Source organism: Trypanosoma cruzi, genomic scaffold, assembly GCF_000209065.1.
Source record: "Trypanosoma cruzi strain CL Brener 1047053516815 genomic scaffold, whole genome shotgun sequence".
Taxonomy (NCBI): Eukaryota; Euglenozoa; class Kinetoplastea; order Trypanosomatida; family Trypanosomatidae; genus Trypanosoma; species Trypanosoma cruzi.
Genome location: NW_001849573.1, coordinates 556,418 through 579,681, shown reverse-complemented (window position 1 = coordinate 579,681; position 23,264 = coordinate 556,418). Strand labels below are relative to the sequence as shown.

Below are 23,264 nucleotides of genomic sequence, written 5' to 3'. Positions count from 1 at the left end.
TCCATTTGTGTGTGTGTGTGTTGGCTTCCTCTGTGACTTGCCGTGTTGTTTTTTTATGTGGGCGATGTTTTTCCGTGTTGTCCCTTACAGATTCTATTTTGTCCGCACCTTGCGTGAGTGATGTGCCCTGCTCTGCTCCTCGCTGACGTGTCTGATGTATTGCTGCTGTTGCTGCTGTACTCTCCACTTCTTGGACAAAGACACGCTAGGAAGGAAAGCAACCAAACGCGAATCGCTACTGTGAAATTCGAAGGCACTGAAAGGACCAACAGCACACACACACCGCCCACACACATATTTATATGCTCTCACGTGTTGCTGCAGTGAAGGCACCCCGCACACACAACCGTCGCCGCGTGACCGGATCCCGCGGGAGGAGGAGGGAGGGAAGAGAGAGTGAGCCGCAGAGACCCGACATGTCGCGGCATCTCTTCTGCACTGCAGTGCTTCTCATTGTTGTGATGATCTGCTGTGGATGTGGAGCTGCGCACGCTGAGCAGGCAGGGGCCACTGTTGATCCGTTCACAGGGACGACGCCGATATCATTTGCTAATTGGAAGGGGTTTAACGAGGCCAGGAGGAAAATCACCTCGCTCCGTGCTCCTGGCCTCGTTAAAGTGGGTGAAGATGTATTTGCCGTTGCTGAAGCGCAGTGCGGGGAGGAGAAGGGAGCCGGCCGCCGTGCTGGGATTGTCTCAAAGCACCTGAATATAAGTGATGACCCAATGGATATTTTGACGTCGGATATAAGTTTGTTTTGCATGCAAATTGGGGACACCGCCGCGAATAATTTTGGGACAACAGAAGTGTTGCGACCAACGACGCTTGTGTTTGGGAGCAGTGTTTACATGCTCCTGGGAAACCAAAGCCGTACAAAGCCGCAGTTTCAAGGTGAGAATGAGCGGGGTCTTTTACTCGTGAAGGGAACTGTCGCCAATGAGGGTGGAAACAACAAGAAACTTTTGTGGAATGAGGCCCATTTGGTGAAGCCTGAACCCAGAGGAGATTCTTATTCCTTGACCGAGTTAACTGGCGGTGGAGGATCGGGTGCTGTGATGCGTGACGGCACGCTTGTGTTTCCCATGCAGGCCAAAGGCAACGATGGACAGAGCGTTTTACTCTCTATGAGTTTTACCCCGTCAAAGAACAAATGGGAATTTTCATCCGAAGCGACTGGTAAAGGCTGCAGGGATCCATCCATTGTGGAGTGGGGAGAAAACGAAGGCGACGAAAGACCCTTCATGATGGCTCAGTGTGCTGGAGGCTACTATGACGTTTACAAGTCCACTTCGCATGGAGTCAGTTGGTATGATTTGGGCGAGCCAATTAACCGCGTGTGGGGCAACTCACGTGATCGAGCAGGGGACGGCGTCAAGAGTGGATTTACCACCGCAATCATTGAGGAAAAGGAGGTGATGCTCATCACCGCGCCGGTTTATCCGAAGGAGGAAAATGAAGGTGTAAAAGGTCGGCTCCATCTTTGGGTGACGGACAATGCACGTGTGCACGATGTTGGGCCGATATCCCGTGAAGATGATGACTCTGCCGCGAGCTCGCTGGTGAAAAGTAAGGATGAGCTGGTTTTACTGTACGAGAAGAGGAATGCTGACAGAGCATACAGTCTTGTCGCCATGCGCCTGACTGAGCAGCTGAAGCGGATAAAGGAAGTGGTGAAGACATGGAAAGAAATGGACAACGCCTTGAAAGTTCCCACTGAAGGGCTGGTTGGTTTTTTGTCAAGCACATTGGACGGGACTGCATGGAAGGACGAGTACCTCGGCGTGAATGCCACAGTGAGGGGCGGAGTGACCAGCACGGAGAGCGGTGTGACGCTCAAGGGATCAGAGGCGAAGTGGCCTGTTGGCGACATGGGGCAGACTGTACCGTACTACTTTACAAACAACAAGTTCACTCTTTCGGCGACGGTGTCCATCCACGAGGTGCCGAAGGAAGGCAGCATTCCTTTGATTGGTGCGAGGCTGAACGACAAGGACAGCACGGTGCTCTTTCAGCTCTCGTACACGAGTGAAAGAAATTGGAACTTCACACTTCACAAGAAAGATTTTTTGGTGAAGCCGTCTGGTGATGTTGGCAATTGGGAAACAAACACGGCAATTCGAGTGACGGTGCAAAAGGATAACGATGATGAATGGTTCGTGTACGCTAATGGGAGAAAAATATACGAGACGGATGAAGAGGAAATGGCTCAGGACAGTAACGCTGATCAGTTTGGTCCACACAGGATCTCACACTTCTTCTTTGGTGCGGGCAATAAGGAAGATGAAGGGAGCAGCCCTGTGACGGTGGCTGATGTCCTTCTGTACAACCGCATACTGTATGATGATGACCTCGGAAACCTCAACGCCAGGACAGTCCCTATTCGACATCCGGCTGCCGAAGAACTGCACACTGCGGTGAAAGTCACAACGACGGGGGAAGAAAAGCAGACGGCCACACAGCTGACGACTTCCTTGGCGGACGTTGAAGAGGCTCCAATTGCACAGCCGACTAACTCTCAGTCTGTCCGTGTTCTTGCGGGCAGTGAATCGAGTGCTGAGAATGTTACGGACGAATTGAGTCCACACACTGCCGCCAAAAGTGACACTTCCGTTCCAGAAACCAATCACTCGGCATCCGATGGCAGTATGGGTCCAGAGGACCGCCTCGCTCTGATCACCGACGCGAAATTGATCCTGCATGATTTACGTGGTGACAGCACTGCGCGTGTGCGCGTGTCTTGTGTGTTGCTGCTTCTTCTGGGACTGTGTGCACTTGTGGCAGTCTTGTGAGCCGAAGAGTGTGGAATTGCGACTCCTCACGGAGATTGTGTGGCGCATTCCCCGCGGGTTCTTTTTTTTTCCTTTTTTTTTGTGTGTGCGTGTTTTTTTTGCAATACTCAGTAATTCGTTTTTTTCTTTTTTTTAATTTTTGGTTGCTGCACACTGTCATGAGTGACGTGTTCCCCCTCTTGTTTTGTTGTTTGTTGCCCACACGCGGTGCCGGCCCTGCGGCTGTGCGTCCCACGGACTGCACGAAGGGGGGATTGGAAGAAAAGGCCGGATGCCGCAATAAAAGTGAGGGATGTTGTGTGGGCTGGTGGAACAGTACAATTTCATTTTTTTCGTTTTACTTTCTTTTTTTCATTTTTTTTTCGTTTTGGTGCAGGTAATATTTATACAGAACACACGGTCGTCTTGTGCTGAACCGGCACATGAAGTAAAAGTCCTGCCGAATCAACACATTTTTTTTTTTTATGTTTTTGGGAGTTTTTCTGAACTCCTACCCTTTTGTTTCTTTTTTCTTTCTTTTTTTTTAATCCCTGCGGACTTTTTTTTCTCTGTGCCATGTCCACTGCCACTTTGTGTCCTTGCGTCCCTTTTCTTGTCCCTCTGCTGACCGTGCTGTTGACATGCCCCTATTGCCTCTTTTTTTTCCCCCGCTAGAGGCACCGATATTCCGCGACGACGATCGTTTGTGTTCGCCTTTGCGATGTCAACAGATTGGCTGGACGCCGTGCCCCGGCCTGTTGAGTGCACTCGGAGGAGAGCGGATGGTGTGCGCCGTGCCTCACTGTGAGTGTATGGCGCCACTCGCCACAACCTGCTGTGAGGCGTAATGTCTATTCGTCGGGGCAGAGAGAAGTAAAGGACAGCGCCGTGGACTTGCATGCGCTCCGTCCCTCTCGTTGCGGCCGTAGGTCTGTGCGCATGACTCTATCTTGCGGCGCGACGTGGATGGCGGTGCTTCTGCGTGCGTTGTGCGGCGGGCTTTTCTTCTCCATGTCTTTGCCCTTTTGTGTGTGGGAAAGTTGTGGGAGAGAATGTGTGCGGGAGAGTGAGTGTGAGTGGCTGCCAGCTCCGCCCAGCGCATTGGGGGCTTCCATACACGTGGATTTGCTTGACGGCGTTTCGCGGCACCCAGGGTGTAGCGAGGAGGAGGATGGGGAGGGTCTGTTGTGGGCAGAAGGTGGATGGACAGGACAGTCCCCTTCCGTGTCCTTCCCCGTGTCGTTGGCAGTACGTACTGAGAGCATAAATTTGAGCGAGTGCGGGATGAAGGGTTTATGCCGCTTTGTGCGTGCTACTCAATCGTCGTCGTTGCACGCTGTCGTCACGGTGCGTTGTGGTGCGGTGCCGTTAGATGAGGGAAGGGTGCGATGCCACGGCCGCTGCGCACCACAAACATTTATTGTCTCTGCACCGGCATTGTTTTGTTTTTTTTTTGCTTCGCGATGGATTTGTTGGAGGAGCTTTGGTTTTGGTGGCTGCTTCACGACGCTTTGCCTTGTGTGTCGGTTGCGGTTTTTCCGCGTGATGCCAAGGCGTTTGATGAGGTGTTTACCCTTCTTTTTGCGCCCTGCAGCCAGCCTTGTTTGCTCATGGCGGCAGCAATGGGACTCTGCGACTGCGCGCCTGCCGTGCGTGTCTCATCTTTTGCCGTTGTTCCCTCGCTGTGTTGGCGGGGGAGGAGGCGAGCGACTGCGTCGGTGGAGTTGCGCCCCAGTGGGAGAGGGAAGGCACCGACCGCTGCTGACGGTGACGGTCTTTGCTGCAGGCGATCTGACGGGATGACGTAACCGGTGTCACAGTTAACCGAGATGGATGAGGACCGCACCGCGTCTTCCACCCCTTTCATCATCCCCTCAATCCACTGCAGTCACAACAGCCGCGCGGCATCTGCACGACTACCATCCGGACGTCTGTGAGCCAATCGGAATGCAATCGACATGGACTCTTTTCCCCGTGACCAGGTGCTGCCGCTGTGCTTCCTTGTTCCCTTCTTTGTGCGATGCCGTGCGCGCATGGTGCCTCTGCCTGCTGTGCAATGCCGACTCGCGTGAACGAGGAACGAGGCATTGACTGCTGGCGACCGGCGAGCTCTCCGCTTTACTTACGCACCACCAACACCAACAACACCTTTTGTACGCGCTTGATGGCTGGCGGTCGTAACGCTGCCACGCGGTCTGCCTCGGCTCTTGTGTGTCGTGCACGGCATCGGGACCGCCCTGTGATGCAGCCATTCGGTAACAGGAGCGGTGCCAGTGGTCGTTTGGCTTTTTGCCGGGATTCCGCCACTCTGCGCGGTGACTGTGTGGGAGGTGCGAGGGCGATGGTGTCACTCACTTGATTGCGTCTGCGCGGCTTAGCTTCGGCGGCTGTATTGTGATGGTTATTGTGTATGACCGGATGTTTTTGCGTGCCACTGTATTTGGTTTCTGCTGTCGCTGCTTTTATTTCTTTTTTGACCCTGCAGTTAGAGATACTTTTGCTCGACCAGCACAACTATCGTTTCAAGGTGTTAGGAATTAATTGCATTATTAGGATTAGCAGTATTAGTATAACGATCTGGCGGAATCGTGTCACTGGATTCGCCATATTTAGGAAGGGATTTGCTAGGCAGGAGTTACGGTCGACGGGTCGAGTGCGACACACCACGACAGTCCTTTTATTACCTCTTTGGGTCTGTGGATGCGGTCTGCGGTGGGTGTGTGTCCGCGCAGCCGGCACCGTGTGCGGTGCAGGGCAATTTTGACTGTGCGTGTGGCGCTGCTCGTTGTGTTGGCACTGGTTGCGGCGGCGGCGTGGGTGCCCGCGGCGCATGCGGTGGTGTTGCGACTGCGGGGCGGTACGGTAGACAGAGCCATCACGGTTGGCCGTGCCGTGGACACGGTGCTGATGGACGGCGTGTGCATCACGAACGGCGTGGCTGTGGTGTTCGACGTGCCGGCGATGCTTCCCGGCGCGCTGCGCATCGAACTGAGGAACTGCGTGTGCGACGGCGGTGCGCAGATCTACGTGCGGGGCTACGGCGGCGAGCCGGCGAGTGACCGGAGCCTGGAGGTGAGCGTGAGCGGGCTGTCCGGGAGCTACTGCTCACTTGTGTTTGTACACAACCTGCCGGCACACACGAACGTGACGGTCCGTGACTCGACGATTGTGACGGCGGGGCCAATGCACTACTCCCAGCTGAATGGGCTGACGGACGCTGTGGCGTCGCCGCTTGTGCTGCACGCGACGTCGCTGTTGCAGACGCAGCTGCGTGTGAGCAACACTGTGCTGAGGTCGTTGCAGACGGGCGGGTCGGCGGTGTATGTTGGCGGCGGCGTGGATCTGCTGTCGAGCGCGGTGGCGCTTGACGGCGTGTTGCTGGAGGCGTCGGGCGGTCCGACCGCGTCCGCGATGCATGTGGCGTCCTCGTCACGTCTCAGCCTGCAGAGCCACTCGGTGTTCTCCATGACGAACGTGTCGGTTGTGAGCAGTGGCGGCGGCATTGTGCTTGGCGAGCGCCTCGCGGTGATTGATTCGGTGCTGCGCTTTGTGGGCGTCGAGGGGTCTGTCGCGTCGTCGCTGGTGCGCTGCGACGGTGGGACGATCGGTGGCGGCGGGTGGCTGGACCTGCACGACGTGTGGGCGGTGGGCGAGGCGTCGTCGGTGGCGTCGCTGTCGGGTGTGACGCTGAGCGGCGGCGCCGTGTCGATTGCGCGCTGCGCTGCCACCGGCGCGACGCTTGTCTCCGGGCTGACGATCACGAGCGGCGTCGTGTCGGTGCAGTGCAACCGTGCCGGCGGCCGGGTGCTGCGGAGCAGCGGCGACTACCGCATGGCCGGCCTGCCCTCCGTGAGCGTGGTGCCGTGCGACGGCTGTGTGGCTGCGCTGGCGTGCTTTGATGCGCTGACGGCGTCGTTTTCCGACTGCGCGTGCAGCTGCCGTGCCGGCGGCGTGGGCGACGCGTGCCTGCCGTTCGACGTGCCGCCTGCGAGGGCCGGCGGCGGTGGTGGCGATACTGCGCAGGATTGCATGAGTGGCGTGACGCTGACGGAGTCGGTGACGGTTGGCGGCGTGCGTGCGAGGGCGTGCTTCGACTCGGTGGTGTTCAGCGGGCCGATCACTGTGGCGGTGGACCTGCGCTTGATGGACGCGTTTGCTGACGCACTGAAAGTGACTCTGCGCCACTGCGTGCTTGCGGGTGGCGCGCGGCTGCGGATTGGTGGCCTCAGCGAGAGCACGGCGCGTCTGGTGCCCCACGCCCTCGTCAGCATGACGAATGTAACGTCGCTCGAGGGCACGATTGTGCTGCATGGCGCGATGCCGCAGCACTCGACTGTGTTGCTGGCGAACTCAACGCTGCGCGCGACGGTTGGCGGGTCGCAGTACGTGCCGACGACCCGTGGCCACGAGAAATTTCGGTACGGCTCCGCGCTTGTCCTGGACGGTGTCCGGCTGCTGTCGACGCGGTTTGTCATGACGCGGTCGACTATGGCGTGTGGCGGGGGTTCGTGCGCTGCGATCCTCGTGGAGCGCGGTCTCGGCGCAAACCTGTCCAGCGTATTCTACATGGACAGCTGCGTTGTCAGGTCGCAGACGCACGTGATGTACGCTATTGCGTCGGACCTGCGTGTTGGTGGCGGCTCCGTGTTCTCCATACAGAACAGCTCGTGGAGTGCGCCGAGCACCGAATACGGCGAAGGCGCGTGTGTGTTCAAGGATGTTGTTGTAGATGGCGGCAGCGTGCTGCAGATTGTGTCCGGCATTTTCCGTCTCGGCTTCGCCATGCTCATTGCAAACACGCTGACCGTGGCTGACGGCAGCTGGCTGGTGCACCGCGACAACGAGTTTCGCACCGCCTACGTTGTGTACGTGGCCAACGAGAACGGCGTTGCGTTCCGCGATCGGAGTGTTTGGTCGATACTTGGCAACAACTTCACGTATGGCTCGTACTCGTCGACCATCGCACGCATGACAAGCAAGTGGTCACCACCATCCGACTCGCACCCGATCATCTACGGCGTGTGCAACGAGGCAAGGGGCTCTCCTGTGACGGATTACGGAGAAGAGCTCAATATTGGGACGCCCGTGACGGTGCTGGACTGTGGCGCGTGCACCGTGGACGCCGTGTGCTTCGCAGCGAGGACGAGCAGCATCAGCGGCTGCGAGTGTGTGTGCGCTGCTGGCGGCTACGGTGACACGTGTCTGCCAGCTGCTGTTCCGGACGGCCTTGGGCCGCTCCCGCTCCCCGAAGCGGACGACACGGAGGTCCGCTGCGTGCACGGTGGCAGCATCGGCTCCGTGGACTATCCTGATCCCGGTGTGCGTGGTCTGTGCTTCGTCAACGTGACCTTCACCGCCGCGATTTTGCTGGACCTGTGGAGCTTCGACGCGCCACAACAGACACTCAACATCACGCTGTTACATTGCGTCCTTGTGGGCCTGTTGATCAAGGGGAGTGGTGCGCGTGTGCACGTGAGCGTGGTCTCCTCGATGATGGATTCCGGAGTGTTGGTGTTTCAGGGTGATTTTGGCGTGAGCTCCCAAATACTGGTGGTGGGCAGTACGATTGTGACGATGTCGGGCCATGCCATTTTATTTGTGAAGTTTACTCTCAGTGCGAATATGACGCTGCTGCTGCTCGACAACTACATCGAGGGGAGCTGTTACGCAGTCTATTTCTCCGTTGCTCTTGTTGTTGATGGTGGCGGGATTATTTTGAAAGGAAATACGCTGAGCGCAACGAAGGATGATGACGGTGTGGAATCATCTGTTTACGTTTACGCTGTTGATGTGAGGAACGGCGGCTTCATTGACGTGGAGAACAACACGATGAGCGCGGTCAATGGCGTTATTCTTTTTGGGGATAACACCGTGAGCTCCGCGGGGCTGCTGCGAGTGGCGGACTGCACCTTCGTTGGCGGGACGGAAACTTTTGATCCCGCGCTGTTGCATTTGTCTGGCTCGGTGACACTTGAGGGAGGTGCGCAGTGGCGTGTGGAGGGCAACAGCGTGGGTGCAGCCTCAGTACTAACTATTCTGTATCCCCAGTACAAAATTCAGCTGTCGGGCAGCGGCACTACTGTGGCGCTCGCAAACAACCGTCAGGTGGGCGGAAACACTGTCTTTGCCATGCTTCTTCCATGGAGCACTATCTTGACGTCACCCGCGCGGTTTGTGGTTGGATGCAACCTGCAGGACGATGAGGAGGTGTCGTACGACGGTGTGTTTCCGGAGGACGTGGTGATTTTCAGGTGTGGCACGTGCAACGACGACGCGGCGTGCTACATGCCCGGGACGGAGTTGGTGGACCGCAGCTTGTGCTCGTGCAGCTGCAAGGACGGATGGCACGGCGCGTCGTGTCTTCCCTTCGAGGTGCCCGAAACGGTTGTGCCGCCCGTAGCGGAGAGAGCCGTCGACGGCGACACGAGCTGCGTGGTGAACCAGACGCTGACAGACCTCACGATTAACATGTGGAAGACCCATCACTGCTACGTGGGTGTGACATTCAGCGGCATGGGTGCCGTGTTGACGTTTTTCCTCAACAGTATGCCGCTGCATCTCCCCATCAACATCACGCTCACCGGGTGCACATTCCTTGACGGAGCCGCGCTGCAGTTTGTTGGGGGTGCTGGGGCGACCGAGTCATCCGGCGTCCTGATCCGCGTGAGCCAGACGGTGTTGCGGTCCTCCGCCGTTGCTTTTTTACGTGCCCTCCCGCTGCACTGCGACATCGCCGTCACGGAGGTTGACGCGGTGCAATCCTTCGAGTTTGAATTATCGGGTACTGTGAACAACATGTGGAGTGTGTTTTTGCTGGGAAACGTTGTGTTGAGAGCGTCGACGCTGTTGGTCAGCAACGTCAAGGCGTATGCAACTAAGCGTGATGCACTTGGCTTTTCCTCGATCGGGACACTGAAGCTGGTGGGTGGCAGCTCGCTGTACTTGCAGTACTGCAGCTTTGAGGGCTACAAATACCTGTTCTACGTGCACAGTCTCAGTGTGAGTGACAACTCTGTTTTTGCGCTGCTCAACAATACGATGTTATTCGGAGTAAGCCTGCTGTATCAGCACCAAGGATTCAGCGTGTCGGATCACAGCGTGTTGCGCGTGGTGAGGAACAGCGGCTCAGCTCGCTACGCCATCTGTAACGATGAATTGTGGAATGTTCAGCGGTCAAGCTGGCTGGATTGGCGCGACAACGACGTGGAAGTGGGTGCGATGTTCTACGACACTGAGTCCGCATTTGTGAGCATTGACGACAGCAGTGCGGTAACGTTGACTGGCTGCAAGATGGGCTCGACGGGGTTGTCGGTATCCTTGCTGAAGCGGGCTGACGCCGGCTACCGGTTCGTTGCTGGGTGTCTGACGGTCGCGGGACGGGAGGTGACGACGGCGGCAGAACTGGCGCTCCACGGCATCACCAACGTGACGACGGTTGCGGTGTGCGGTGAGTGCACGAGGGACGGCGACTGCTTCGCTCCGCTGACGACGGCGGTCAGCGACTGCAAGTGCCAGTGCGCTGCTGGAGGGCACGGCGATGCGTGTGTCCCTGCGCCTGTGCCTGCTGGTCCACCGCCACCGCCGTCGCCGCCACTGCGGCCCACACCGCCGCCACCGCCGGTTGGTGAGTGCATCAGCGACATGGTGTACCCCGAGGTTGCGCAGTCTGTGGGCGACGGGCTGTCGTGGCTGTGCTACCGCAACGTGACGTTCAGCGGGGGCGGCATGAGCCTGACGGTGCTGGTTGGGGCGATGACGGGCGACGTGGTGAAAATCACGTTCGATGGATGCACGTGGAGGGACGGCGCCGTGCTGTTGCTGTTGGGCAACGCGCACGCCACTGTGGGGTCGCTGCACATCGTCGTCACTGGCAGCACATTTAGTGACGCGCTGCTCAGTCCGGAGGGTGGGTTTCCACCGCGCACGAACATCACGATCAGCGGGAACCACTTTGCTGTCACGAGGCTGATCCCTCGGTCGGGATTGGACATATGGATCCCGTCGTGCGTTGCGATGAATGGACTGGTGATCGCCAATGACTCCGCGGTGGTGCTCAGTGGCAATGTGTTTCAGACCGTGACGGCATCGTCAATCGCAATTTACGTTGTCAGATCTGCGCTGAGGGTGTGGTGGCACTCTGTGTTTGCGGTGGTGGGCAACACATTTCATATGGACGGCGGTGGCAGTACGCTGATAAATATTGATGGTTTTAGCCAGTCCTTGTCGCTGAGTGTACTGAACAACTCTGCCGTGGTGGTCCGGGGCAATCTTGTGACGAGACCCGTGAGGTACTTTTTATTACTAATTTTGGCATCACGTGTGGAGTCTCGGTCAGCGGTTGTGTTTCAGGGCAACGAGATGCAGAGAAGCTCGGTTGTTTTTTTTTCAAGCCACTCTTCATACATCTACTACAACTCCTGGCTTCAGGTGAGCGGCAACCTCTGCCGTGAATCCCCATCGGAAGCGTTTGCTTCCCTTTATCCCAAAGTGAATCTCCGCGACTCCACGGTGTCTGTTTCCGGCAACCGATTCATGTCCAGCACGGACAGGCCGACAGTTCTGCGGATAACCACAGGGTCCCGCGATATCACAAACGGAGCGATTGTGGCTGCGTGCAACAGTGTGAACGGCGAGGAGGGTGTGGAATACAGCGTTCCGTCCGTGTACAATGCCACCATCCTGACCTGCAGCGATCCATGCATCCTTGCGGCGTCGTGCTTCCCCGCGTACACGACGACGGCCTCGAGTGATGGCTGCGCCTGCAATTGCGCGGAGGGCGGCCACGGCGATGCGTGCCTGCCTGTCGCTGTCCCCGAGCCACCGAGCACCGACGGCGCCGACTTGTGCGTGCGGGACGTGCGTGTGGATGTGGAGGTGAGCGCCGGTCTCGGGACTTCGGTGGCGTGCTACGTTGGTGTGACCTTTGCGGCGGACGTCGTGGTGGACGTGGAGTCGATGTCAGGGAGCGTGCGCAACGTGACGCTGGCGAACTGCACGTTTGTGGGCGGAGCGAGCCTGTACGTTGTCGGGTGGCTGTCCGACCCGCCTGCTGGCCAGTGTGTTGATGTGTTGATCAGCGGGCTTGAGTCGCGTTCCGGCGGCGGCGTGTTGGTGGCGAACCGATACCCGCCGGGCTCACGCGTCACTGTGGTGGACTCGGTGCTGATTGCAGAGGCGCGTGTTGCGTACCGCGGCGAATACGACCTTGGCGACGCGTCCGCGTGCCTCGTGGTGCACAACGTGAATCTGACTGGGAGCGTGCTGACCATTGCGCGCACTCACGTGGCGGCGGTGTTTTGTGATGCTGTTGGCGTGTTGGTGGTTGGCAGCGTGGCGCTGTCGTCGCGCGGTGCGCTGTACGTGGACGGGCTGTCGGTGCAGACGGCGCTGGGGCTGTGCGTGTCGGTGGAGGGCGGTGTTGCAGCCAGCGGCGGCTCCGTGGTGGCGTTTGTTGACAGCGATTTCCTGCTGTGCAAGCACGCGGTGTCTGTGCGCGGGGCTGTGAGCGTGTCGGGCTCCGCAGTGGCGCTTGTGCGGGGCGAATTCTTGTCGACGGAGGACCACGCGGTGGCGTTTTATTCGACGGTGAGCGTGGCTGGCGGGTCGATGCTGCTGGCGAAGGACAACGTGCACGACGGTGTCTCGAGGGAGATGCTCTACGCCGCTGGCGCCGTGACCGCTGTTGGGAGCACGCTGAGCTTTGTGCGCAACCGAGCGCTGCTGCCGCGGATGCTGTCGGCGAGCCTGTCGCTCTCGGCTGGGGCGCATTTGAGGGTGGCGTGCAACGACGCTGGTGGGCGTGTCCTGTCGACGGCGGAGGAGTACGCAGCGGCTGGTTTTGGCGACGCTGGGAGCATCGACGTTGTTGGGTGCGACGTCTGCGACAGGGACACGCACTGCTACGCGCCCGGGACGGCGTCTGCGAGCATGAGGAATGGTGTGTGCGTGTGCGCGTGCGGCAGCGGCGGGTACGGCGAGGCGTGCGTGCCTGTGGGAGCTCCCGCGCTGCCACCCGCTGTGGGCACCGCGTCGAGTGTGTTTGTCCGCGAGGGCGTGGCGGTGCAGTCGGTGTTCGTTGTGCCTGCCGGCGCGAGCGAGGTGACGCTGCGCCACGTTGTGCTGGACGGCGTGAGTCCGGTGCTCTACGTGCCGTGGATGGCGCGGGACGGCGTGCGGATCGTTGTGCAGAACGTATCGCTGCTGAGCGGCGCCGTGCTGTACGTGATGGGCGGTGGAGCGTTGCGCGGTGCGGTGGCGGCGGGGAGCGACGAGGGCGGGCCGGTGGAGCTGTCGGTGTGCGACGTGGAGGCGCTGAACGGTGCGCTTGTGCTGACCGGCACGTATCCCGCGGGGTCTGTGCTGACGGTGACGGACTCCCTGCTGGTTGCCGCGAGGTTGACGCCGCTTGTGTATCTTCCCGGCTCGCAGTCCTCGCCGTACGCACCGGTGCTGGTGCTGTCGGGCCTGCGGCTCGTGCGGTCCGTGCTGGTTGTGTCCGGCGTGGCCCTCGTGACCGTGATGACTGGTGGGCGAACGGTGGCGGTGGACGGCGCGGTGCTGGAGCTTGTTGGTGGCGGTGTTGCACTGGACGCGGCTGTGCTCGGTGGCGACTTTGCATTGTACGCAAGTGCGCGCGTGGTGGCGTCGGGGGGCGCTGTGCTGCGCGTGTCGGGGAGCCAGGTGTACGCCGCGCATGGGCTGGTATTCGGCAGTGGTGTGGAGGTCAACGCGTCTGCCGTCGTAGTGAACGACAACGCCGGTGTGCTGACGGATGGCGCGCTGCTGGTGCTGCGGGGGTCGGCGTCGTTTTTGTCTGGATCGTGGCTGTCGGTGCGCGGCAACAGCATCAGCGGCAGGCTTCTGTCTGTGCCGTCGTACCCGCGGAGTGCGGAGCTTGTGCAGAGCACGCTGACGCTCTATGAGAACGCCGGCAGTGGGTCCGTCGTGATGGACGGCACCGTTGCGCTCGGGGGTGCCGGCCGAAATTTCGTCGTGGGGTGCCTGACGCTCAACGGGCAGACGCTGCGGCCAATGGAGTACAGATCTGCCGGCATCATCGGGAAATTCCGCCCCGTGGCGTGTGGCGTGTGCGACGCCGACGTGAGCTGCTTTGCCGCTGCGACGAGGACGATGTCGAGGTCGTGCGGCTGCCGCTGCGCTGAGGGCGGGTACGGGCGCGACTGCCTGCCGGTGTACCTGCCGCACGTGGACGGGTGCAACCGCACGCCCGCTATGCCGCTGCTGAGCCACACGGTGACGCTGACGGAGACGCGCAGCCTAACGCCAACGTGGACTTCAACATGGACGCCGAGTCTGAGCGCGACGCACGACAGTCCGACGTGGTACGGGCCGACGGAGACACTGCAGGGGACGGAGACGGTGGCACTGTCGCCCACGCGGACGCCGACGGCGTCGGTGAGCGGCACGCTGTGGTGGAGCGACGTGGCGTGCCCGACGCTCGCTGTGACGACGACGGCGGCTGGTGGGAGCCTCACGCAGAACGACATCCGTGGCGGTGGGAGCGTCGTCCCGACGCGGCTGATGGTGGCGCTGCCGCCGCCATTTCGATGGGCAAGCGGCCCGCAGCTCGGCACGCACCTGAGCTTCGTGCCTGTGTCGACGGCGCAGCCGAGCGGGTTCGGCGGTCCGTGGGGAGCGATGCTGCGCAACGCGACGTGGGTGCGCAACGCGACGAATCCGTCCACCGTCCTGGAGCTGGCTGTGCCCGTGCACCGCGGTTACTTCATTGCTGCCGACGAGACGATAGTCATTCGCTGCGACGCTGCGGCAGTGTCCGGCGGCTGCAAGGGTGTGCTGCTTGGGTCCTTCACGATCAGGTCTGACACGCTGCCCGCCGCTGCCAGCGCCCTCTCGGCGATCACCGGCGTTGCTGCGGGTGCGGCTGCTGCTTCCGTGTTGGTGACCGGCGGGCTGGGCTCCATCCTGGAGATGCAGGCGCTCGGCGTGTTTGCGAGGATGCCATGCGCCTCGGCGCAGGAGAGTGAGAGCACCGCTGCGCTGCCGTACTTCCTGTCGGTGTTTGCTGCTCTTGACCCGCTGTGGATGGTGGTGGGCAACGCGCTGCTCGCCGCTGTGTTCGGGTGCGTGCACTGCGGTGTGACGGCGGCCTTCCAGCGGTGGCGCGGCGTGGACGCGGCGAGTGCGTGGGCGGCGATGCGCTTCCCGAGCCTGACGTACGTTGTGGCGCACGCGATGCACCTAGGCATATTCTTCGGCTCCGTGCTTGCACTGGCGATGCCCGGCGCCCGCGTGCAGCAGCGCGTGATTGGTGTCACTGGTGTGCTGTACGGTGTGGCGTTCCCTGCTGGCGTGTGCTACTTGATTGCCCGCCACACGGGCGCGAGCTTCACGAAGTACTGGCAGTTTTCGAGGAAGCCGCTGCACGAGCGCCTGCTGTACCCCGTCGGGTATTGGCACCCCGCGGCGCAGCGGCGGATGTACGGCGGCATGCTGACGAACATGAAGGGCAGCCACGTGTACTGGTGCGTGTTCCAGCTGTCGGTGCTGTGTGTGGTGGGCCTGATTGCGGCTGTGCACCCGCCCGTGGGTGTCTGCCACGTCCTGTACTTCTGCATTGCGGCTGTGCTGCTTGCAGGCGCGGGCGTGGTTGCCTTCACGAACATGATGCGCTCGGCCTTCCTGACGGTGATGCACACGGCGAGCTTTGTGCTGCTTGCGGCGCTGTGCCTGGTCAGTGCGGCCAACCACCTTGCGCCGAGCGACGGCGGTACGAGGGCGTACGCGGCTATCGTGCTGCTGCTGACGACTGTGCTGCTTGCGGTCACTGTGTACAGCGTCGTTGTGTGGTACGCGGAGGACCGCCACTGGCAGGAGCTGCGCGAGCCGCGGCGTGGTGGGCTGGAGGCGCTGCTGCGCGATGACGAGGAGAGCGACGAGGACGCGCAGAAGCCGCACGAAATGACGTCATCATCTTACGCCACAGGCACCACCGGCGCGTCGTCGTACCGACCACCCGCACCGCCGTTGCAGCCCATGGCCGGTGACACCCACTCAGACGCGCTGAGCCCGCTGGACCGTGCATCCAGTGCGAGCTGTATGATCGATTACGCTGCCATGTGACGTGTAACACGCGGAATTAGTAAATATGCGATGTTGGTTGAGAGTCCACGGCTGTGCTGCGCCCCACAGCCAGCCATCGTTAACAGCACCGATAGTGTTGTTGATTGTTGTTACTATCGATTTGTTTCTTTTTTGAGCGGGTGCTTCCAGGAGTTTTTCCCGTTCCACGCTGATTGTGTGGAAGGGGATTTAGTTGTCGCTCTTGTTACTCCTGATGTCATGTTTTACCGGACTGTAATTTTATGGAGTTGCGTGCGAGGAAGTCAACGCTCATTTTGTGCAATGGAGGAAGGATTCAGCGAACCGCCTAGTGGAAGTAATGAATTGCGGCTCTGCCTTATCGTGGGTTTGCATGCAGGGGGCATTACAGCTTTCGGAAGCAAAGCGGCGACAGAGTAGCAGCAGGTCTCCAGGTTTCCAGGAACGACTTCGAGCGGGATTATGTATTGAGGCGCGACGTATTGCTGTGATTTCGGGCTGCCCTGGTGTGGCGAGTGCACGGGGTGATCGATGTCTTATTAGCGGCGGAAATGACGGACCAAGCCCTCCCAGTCACGTTCCACACTTATCCTCGAGCGCACCGCCGCCATGTCTGTACCCCTCAGGTGTGCGCGTGGAACGTGGGAGCCTTGGATGACGCGGCATTGGGATTTGTTGCCCGCTACAGCCCGCACGTTTTGTGTGTGCAGGAGGTGTGGCGGCCACTTCCGGCAACCTGCACATCCCTTCACGGCGCGGCCTTTGATTTATTTGGCACACCGCATTCCACCGGCAAGGGATATTGTTGCGGATTGGCCACGCTGGTACGGGGATGCCCACACGAGGAATTCTTTCTTTTCCCAATTTCTTCCGGCCGTGCGTAATTCATGCACCACAGCAGATGCAGAGGGATTTGGCGTTAGCATGGAGAGTGCGATATTTACCGGGACTTTTTCCACGGCAGCGTGCGCCCATGCACCTACTCGTCGAACCGTGGAGGCACGCGAACACATGTCGACGGTTCTGGATCACCTGGTGACTCACATCGTGGACGTACCATTTTGTCTTGCCCGCCGCGCCGAGGAGCGCGCACACGGATGCAGCTTGTCCTTGGCCACTGCGGCGTGTCCAGGAACGAAGCTTGTGATGCGAAATCCGAGAAGGCGTCCGACCTCTCGCAGCTCACAGACACATGGAGCACCGGCGTCGTCGCATTGGCCAAAAGTATTATTCGTGCCCGACAGCTCAAGCCAGAGGCTCGCCGCTCCGCCGTAAGAGGCGACTGGGAACTGACGCGCACGGACCCCACCCTCACTCGTGGGGTAGAGGCCGCACTGGCCCGCCTCCGCAGCGGAGTTTCCCACAAATACGGATGGCTGCTACGACCACTGCAGCCCGCCATCCCACGCACATGCTGTTGGTGCGGCTCGGATGCCGCACAGCAGACACGCAAAGAACTTCGCACGGAAACGCCTCCTCCTCCCGCTGGACCCACCCCGCCACGATCCGACGGCCGGCAGACTACCCGGTGTGCGGCAAGCACTGCAGCTGCTTCATTAGTGTCGTGACGCGCATGGTTGACGCCCAGGGCATGACGCGTTCTCCCAGGCGCTGCTGGAATTCAACTTTCCCGGTGAGTCGGAACCGCCAGAAATCCCACCGGAACCAACACCCGCCACTTGAGCGAGGACGAGAGCGAGGGACGGCACGCCGATCGCACCTCCGCTGCAGACCGCAAAGCCCAGGCCGAAGTCACTCTCATGCAGTTTTCGCACGGCGTCGTAGGACAAGCAATCCGAAACCGTAATTCATCTTCGGCACTTACACAAGCAAGAGTTCCCCCGACAAATAGGGGGCGCTGCCAGGAATATAACGCTCTGACGGCATGCACCGCGCTCGAATGCATGCACTGTGCGAATTGAGGGCTCAAGCAAAAGCGGGAACGCTGTCCCGCATACGAGCACACGAACGCTCCAGAACAGAGCCACAGTCGGCACCGAAGAGGGAAGCACTTTGTAAACGCTTTTAATGTGACGGGCAGGCGGGCAATGCCGGGGATTGACCACCCACACCCGGCACAAACACCCGAAAGTAAGAAAGTCGTGACACTAAAAATGGAGATTAAATAACCACGCGCTGCAAAGGTTGAACCTCCGCATGAAGAACATCAAACCCACACAGAAACCCCGTCTCTGCACAGGAGAATGCCACCGAGAAAGAGTGTAGCATGCGCCTAAAATGGCACGCACACACATGCGTTGATGAAAGTCACGCTGTCGCCGATGTCACGACGGCAGAGGCGTCAGGCCGCCGAGAAGACGCAAGTTGCCCGACAACGACATCCCGATGGGATCCCCACCAGTTGAGTTTCGCCCTCCAGCATGCGTGTTTCAGTGCCACAGCAATGCCTGTCTAACCCGCTACCGCACGGCACGCCACGGGCATCGACCGGACGTTGTGAAAACCGGCCGACCGGAACTGTGCGGAGAGGCAGGTCGGCATTTACTCCGCTGCTCGGCTCTGCAGGCACCCAGAAAAAAGCATGGAGTGGACATTGGAGAGGTGAGGAAGCCGCGCTTCACGGAAATATTGGTGTGTCTCCATTTTGAGGCGGAAGGTCTCTGCCCCAGCAGTATCTCCGCGCGGCGAGAAGACACGAGGCCCCTCGCAGATGCGGCAGGCCGTATTTTCTCCTGGAAGGCTGCCCTCTTCTTCCTTTTCTCATTTATAGCGTCCATTTTTGGTTGGTTCTGTGATTTGTTGTTTTATTGATTCTTGGCAGCAACGGATTATCGAGCCACCGCGCTGTCCCCGGGGCGGGTGCGTAGCGGTGGTGTGTGCTTTACGGCCTCCGCTGCGGCTCCCCCTTCGGGTGCCGGGGCTCTCTTTTACATCTCCGATCGTTGGGCGGACGTGCTTTGCGATGGCGGCTGGCGTGTGAGTTTTCGTATTTGTTTGAGCAGACACGAGGAATAGTAGCAATATATATATCAACAGCGCTGAATAGATATTCATACCGATATCTACATGCCTATCTATATACATATACAGCCAATAAAATGGCAATTCAATAAACCAAGAAACCAAGCAATCCGTCAAATTTTAGGGGAGAGAAGGGATACATCCACATCTATACAGATGCATCAATGAATAAGAATAAAGTATCGTTTTGATACTCATGCCCATATCGATATATCTACACATTGAGCAACGCCTATTTTCGTATATATACCCCTCCATATAATGTTTTCATCGTTCTTTCTTATTTGTGGCATTTTGCTTCCGCTATATTACGTATTCTTCTCCCGTGAGTTTATTCTTGCTTTTTTAGAGAGAATAGGCATTCCGTCCCACAGACAAGGCTTCATATGCACTGAAGCATCCCATCGGACAAAAGTCGCAAGGGGTTTGCGAAGCCCATCCCAATTGAATGATGATTGTTATCTTCTTTGATCTTCTGAGGAGCTGCGACGTGTGAGTGCGTTGCCCTGCCACCCAACACAATGACAACTTTCAACGAGCAGTTTGCAGGTTCATTGTGCAGTTTTCTTGGGGTGTGGCCCGCACCCGTATTTTGGGAGTGAATGCACGGCGTACCCGTGTAGGACGCTGAGGGCGGCGTCAGCGAGGCATGGGATAACATGTACTCCGGAACAAGTGTGTGGCGTTGGCCAGAGGAGGTCCTGTGCCAACGGCATCATTGATTGATGGCCATTGATTTTGAGGCTTCGATCTTTGGTGCTTTGAGGAATGGAACGGCGCTGGCTGACCAGTTGCCACTTGCTATCTATTCTGTCCTTGTTATGGCTTAAAATACGATACGGGCGCATGCAGAGGGGGAAAGGAATAGGACATTGTGTGGACATGCACGTGGACGCGTCAGAGCGTCACGATATCCCTCAACAAGTGTGGAGCCCCGAACTGATGATTCGACCATCCTGATAAAACTTTTTGGAGTGGAGATGAGTGCGCTGACTTTCGTTTCACCGAATTTTCCTTCATCTGACAGGCTGCGCAGCTGACGTGGAGGAAAATCATGCGCATGTGTTTCCGGCGGATGCGATGCCGTTTCCAACATATGAGGACGATTTCCCCGATGACGCGCTCTGCCATCCTCACTTGTTTTATCTGACGACACGTCGCAACGCGGGGTTGGTGCTGAGCGACGAAGGCCTTCCGTCTCGGTTGGAACCAAAACGGAGAGTCCATGAAGAGGCATGCTGCTGGCGATTGGTTGATGCGTTGCCTGGGAGGAGTCTGTTTGCCACCGTGTAGCATCTAATTTGCTTGATTGCAGCGCCCTCCACAAATTGCACAGTTCTTGTGCTCCTGAGTAATGCCGATAGGGCGGATTGCATGATGGTGTTTTATTGCTGAAAGGCTCTGTGAGGAGGAAAAATATTGTTCTTGCTTCTTCATGGAGGAGAAGAATCCGTTCTTTGATTGAAGTACGAGTGCCTTGTTGCAGTTCTTGTTGGCCGTTGGTGGCTTTGGTGTTTGTTCCAATCAATGGCTCTCACTGGCGGCTCCAAGGCCTAATATCGACTGGTGTCGTCGCTCTTGGGCCCACGCTGCTTGGCCCATCAACTATTTGTGCAACTGGACAACAAATTTCCCTGTGGGTGTGGATCATGTTTTGCAGAATATGGCCACAACAGCTGCTGACCGGGCTGGTGGTTGTTGCGTCCTGTATGACTCTGACGATGTTCTTGCGGATTTCACTCTGTTGCACGCAAATGATGTTAATTGTTTGCCTCGTCGTGTGGCAGAGGCCTGAACCAACGGAGGATAGTGTCTTGTGATGAATTAGGGCACCGACAACCCTCGTGTTGCTCATCGTTATGCCCGTTTTCACTGCGAGCTTCGACGTGGGGAACATTTTATTATTTTGTGCGGTATGGGGATCACTTATCCGGTGACATATTGTCGTTTGGTGGTCTCTGTTTCAAAGGACCCTGTGGAATAGTTTATGAGGGCGAGGGGTGATGGCAGGACTGTCGTGCCCGCACAGACGGAGACGAGAACAGGATGTTTGATGTGCCCTGTAACACTGCGCTCGATTGCGTCATTGGATGCGTGCAGAGCAGGTGGCTCTCCGGTGTCTGTTGGCTTCACGGCCAACCCACTGGTCTCTTCTGAAGGGCATTCAAGAGCATTCGTTCTCTGAGGGTGTTCCTGCTGGGTGGTCCGCACACTGCAGTGCCCGCTCCATTGGGCTTTTTCTTTGGTGAGAGGATGGTCTGTTGCACTTCTTGGACCACTGTGGTGAGGGGAGGGTCGCGGGGCGACATGCCCACCGCTTCGGTGTTGGCGCACTGCGTACTTGTGGCCGCGTTACGCAGGAGGCACAATCATCTGTAGCAGGATGAAAGCGACGTGTTCTTGTCCCTTGCCAGCAAAGCGCGGTCTTCCTGTTATGTTGTTTGGGTTTTTCTGCAGAACAACGAGTCTGCAAATGGTTACGAGGGATGTGTGACTGCAGGGTTTGAGCGCCGTTGTTTTTTTTCTGAGGGGCTGTGTTGAGAAATTACAGGCGCTTGCAGATGTTATTGCCGGTGTGAACGCAGGTGTTTCAGCCACCGGAAGTACGGCTGTTGGGGAGACGTGTTTCACTCTTGCGGTGGAGGGAGGCATCGTCGAGGCGAATGTGCGGGCTCACCACCCTACTTTCTGTACTGTTTTTCCGCGACGACTGGATCTGATTGCCAGCCACATTGAGCCGTCGCCCTGTGGCCGCAACTTTGTCTCGAAGCGGTCGAGAGGCCGCAGAACACGGCATTTGCATTCATCCGTGGAAGTGTCACGGGGGAGAAATGCGAACCTTTCGGCGTCTGGTGTCTCGCTGCCGTTTGATGCCATATTCGGTGAGTCCGTGGGTACCGTCTGGTGCTCCTGCCTTTTACTGGATGATTGGAGCTGCTGAGATGTGGAGGGTATTTGCTGCACCTTCCTTTGGTATCTTTGTCGCACGCCGTGTTCGAGACGGTTTTCGATTGCTGCAAGGCGATACTTTATGCCACGCGATTGTGTTGTGGGTGCCATGCGGTGGAAATATTTAACGTCATTGAGGTGCTCTTGGAGGGTTGGAGTGGCGATCCTCCGGCGCAGGTGATCGTTGACGGGTTCACACGCCCCTTTGAACTTGCTGTCCCTTATTTGTACTTTCATGAACTGACCGCGGATATTGCAGAATATATTCAGTTTGCTGCGGTGCTCCATGCATTCAAGGTGTTGTCCTCCGCGCCGTCAATCTCGGCAGCTGAACGACCGGTCCCTTTTAAGGATTCGGGGGAGGATTCATTCAATTTGTTCCGCGGCTGGAGTCACTTCTTCCATTTATGTCTGTTAGACACGTCCACACCGTCGCATTGCGTTCTCTTCCCTCAATGAGGGGAATGGGTGAGGACAAACCTCGAGAGACAGTGGCTCTTTTTGTAGCATCGCCGGGGGATCGTTCAGCGGCAGTTGATGCATCAGCCTTTCCTGAGGGTCGGCGACACAAACTCCGTGGCTGAGACGATTTGGATGGGAGTTCACAGGGGCGAAATCCGCGCTTTATTCCCGTGCTTATGCCGATGGGATACAATTATTTGCCCTTCTTGTGATGCCTCGTGTGTGCCGTGAAACTACATTGAGGAGAGCACGAAGTGTTATTGTGCGTGTTATTTCTTTAGGCACCACGGCTCTTTTCGGGTGTGTGATTCGACTGTGTGGTGAGTCGGTTGAGGGGAGGACGTGGATGGGCCGCGCCTACCCGACTGCTGTGCCTCATTTTTATGAACGCCCTGACCAAAATGCTGGTCCCCTTTTGCTTGCCTTACCGGGCCTGGCGACCTCTTGAGGAGCGGTGCGGCGGTGTGGACTGTCGGGCTGCTGAGGAGGCCGTGGCTGCGCGGGATGCCCTGCGGATTTTTTTTGCATTTCAGGACTACTGTAGAGAAGAGGACATTTCATGCCTCCTCCACGTCTACGAGAGTTGATGGAGGGATCGCGGTTGTGGGATCGCACTTCACGAGGGTCCGCGCCCGTTCATCGCGTCGGCGGTGCGCTCTGTGTGTCTTCGACCACTGCCGAAGCATTCCGCCGTTTTTCTTCCGGTGAACGGGAAAATCCACCGACACTTCGAGGGGTGGTGGGGGATGTTGCAGCGAGGAACGCTTTAAAGGTTCTACAGTGAGGGAGCGGTGCTTGCAAGGATCCCGCAGCACTTGGGATTCTGCTTGCCTTTAATTTCTCCTCTCTGTCTGTTGGTTGGTGCCGTTTGCCGGAGGACGTCTTGGCTCGCGCGCAACCGTCAATTTCTATGCTTCTGTGTGTGGCCTCACATTTTTTGAGCCGTTGTTGACGGGGGAGAGTAATTACTGTGGCGGTTACGACGAAGCGGATGTGTTTACGCCGTAAATGGCGGCGCCACCC

The 23,264-nt window shown here is 58.3% G+C and overlaps 2 protein-coding genes and 1 pseudogene across 2 annotated transcripts, besides 4 other annotated features; all 3 read left to right on the top strand.

Moving 5' to 3' along the window:
* Positions 1–23,264: part of a sequence feature (areas not merged during assembly with more than two copies in the genome that could not be assigned to a particular haplotype) that runs on past the window's edge.
* Positions 303–2,789, top strand: Tc00.1047053510713.30 (trans-sialidase, putative; the record flags this gene model as incomplete). The annotated part of the gene is made up of 1 exon (XM_812998.1): positions 303–2,789. One exon carries the CDS (start codon positions 303–305, stop codon positions 2,787–2,789), a length of 2,487 nt encoding a protein of 828 aa, XP_818091.1.
* Positions 3,111–3,158: a sequence feature (A-rich).
* Positions 3,242–3,314: a sequence feature (A-rich).
* Tc00.1047053510713.20 (dispersed gene family protein 1 (DGF-1), putative) lies at positions 5,469–15,869 on the top strand (the record flags this gene model as incomplete). The annotated part of the gene is made up of 1 exon (XM_812997.1): positions 5,469–15,869. One exon carries the CDS (start codon positions 5,469–5,471, stop codon positions 15,867–15,869), a length of 10,401 nt encoding a protein of 3,466 aa, XP_818090.1.
* Positions 10,338–10,388: a microsatellite.
* Positions 19,143–22,943, top strand: Tc00.1047053510713.11 (annotated as a pseudogene).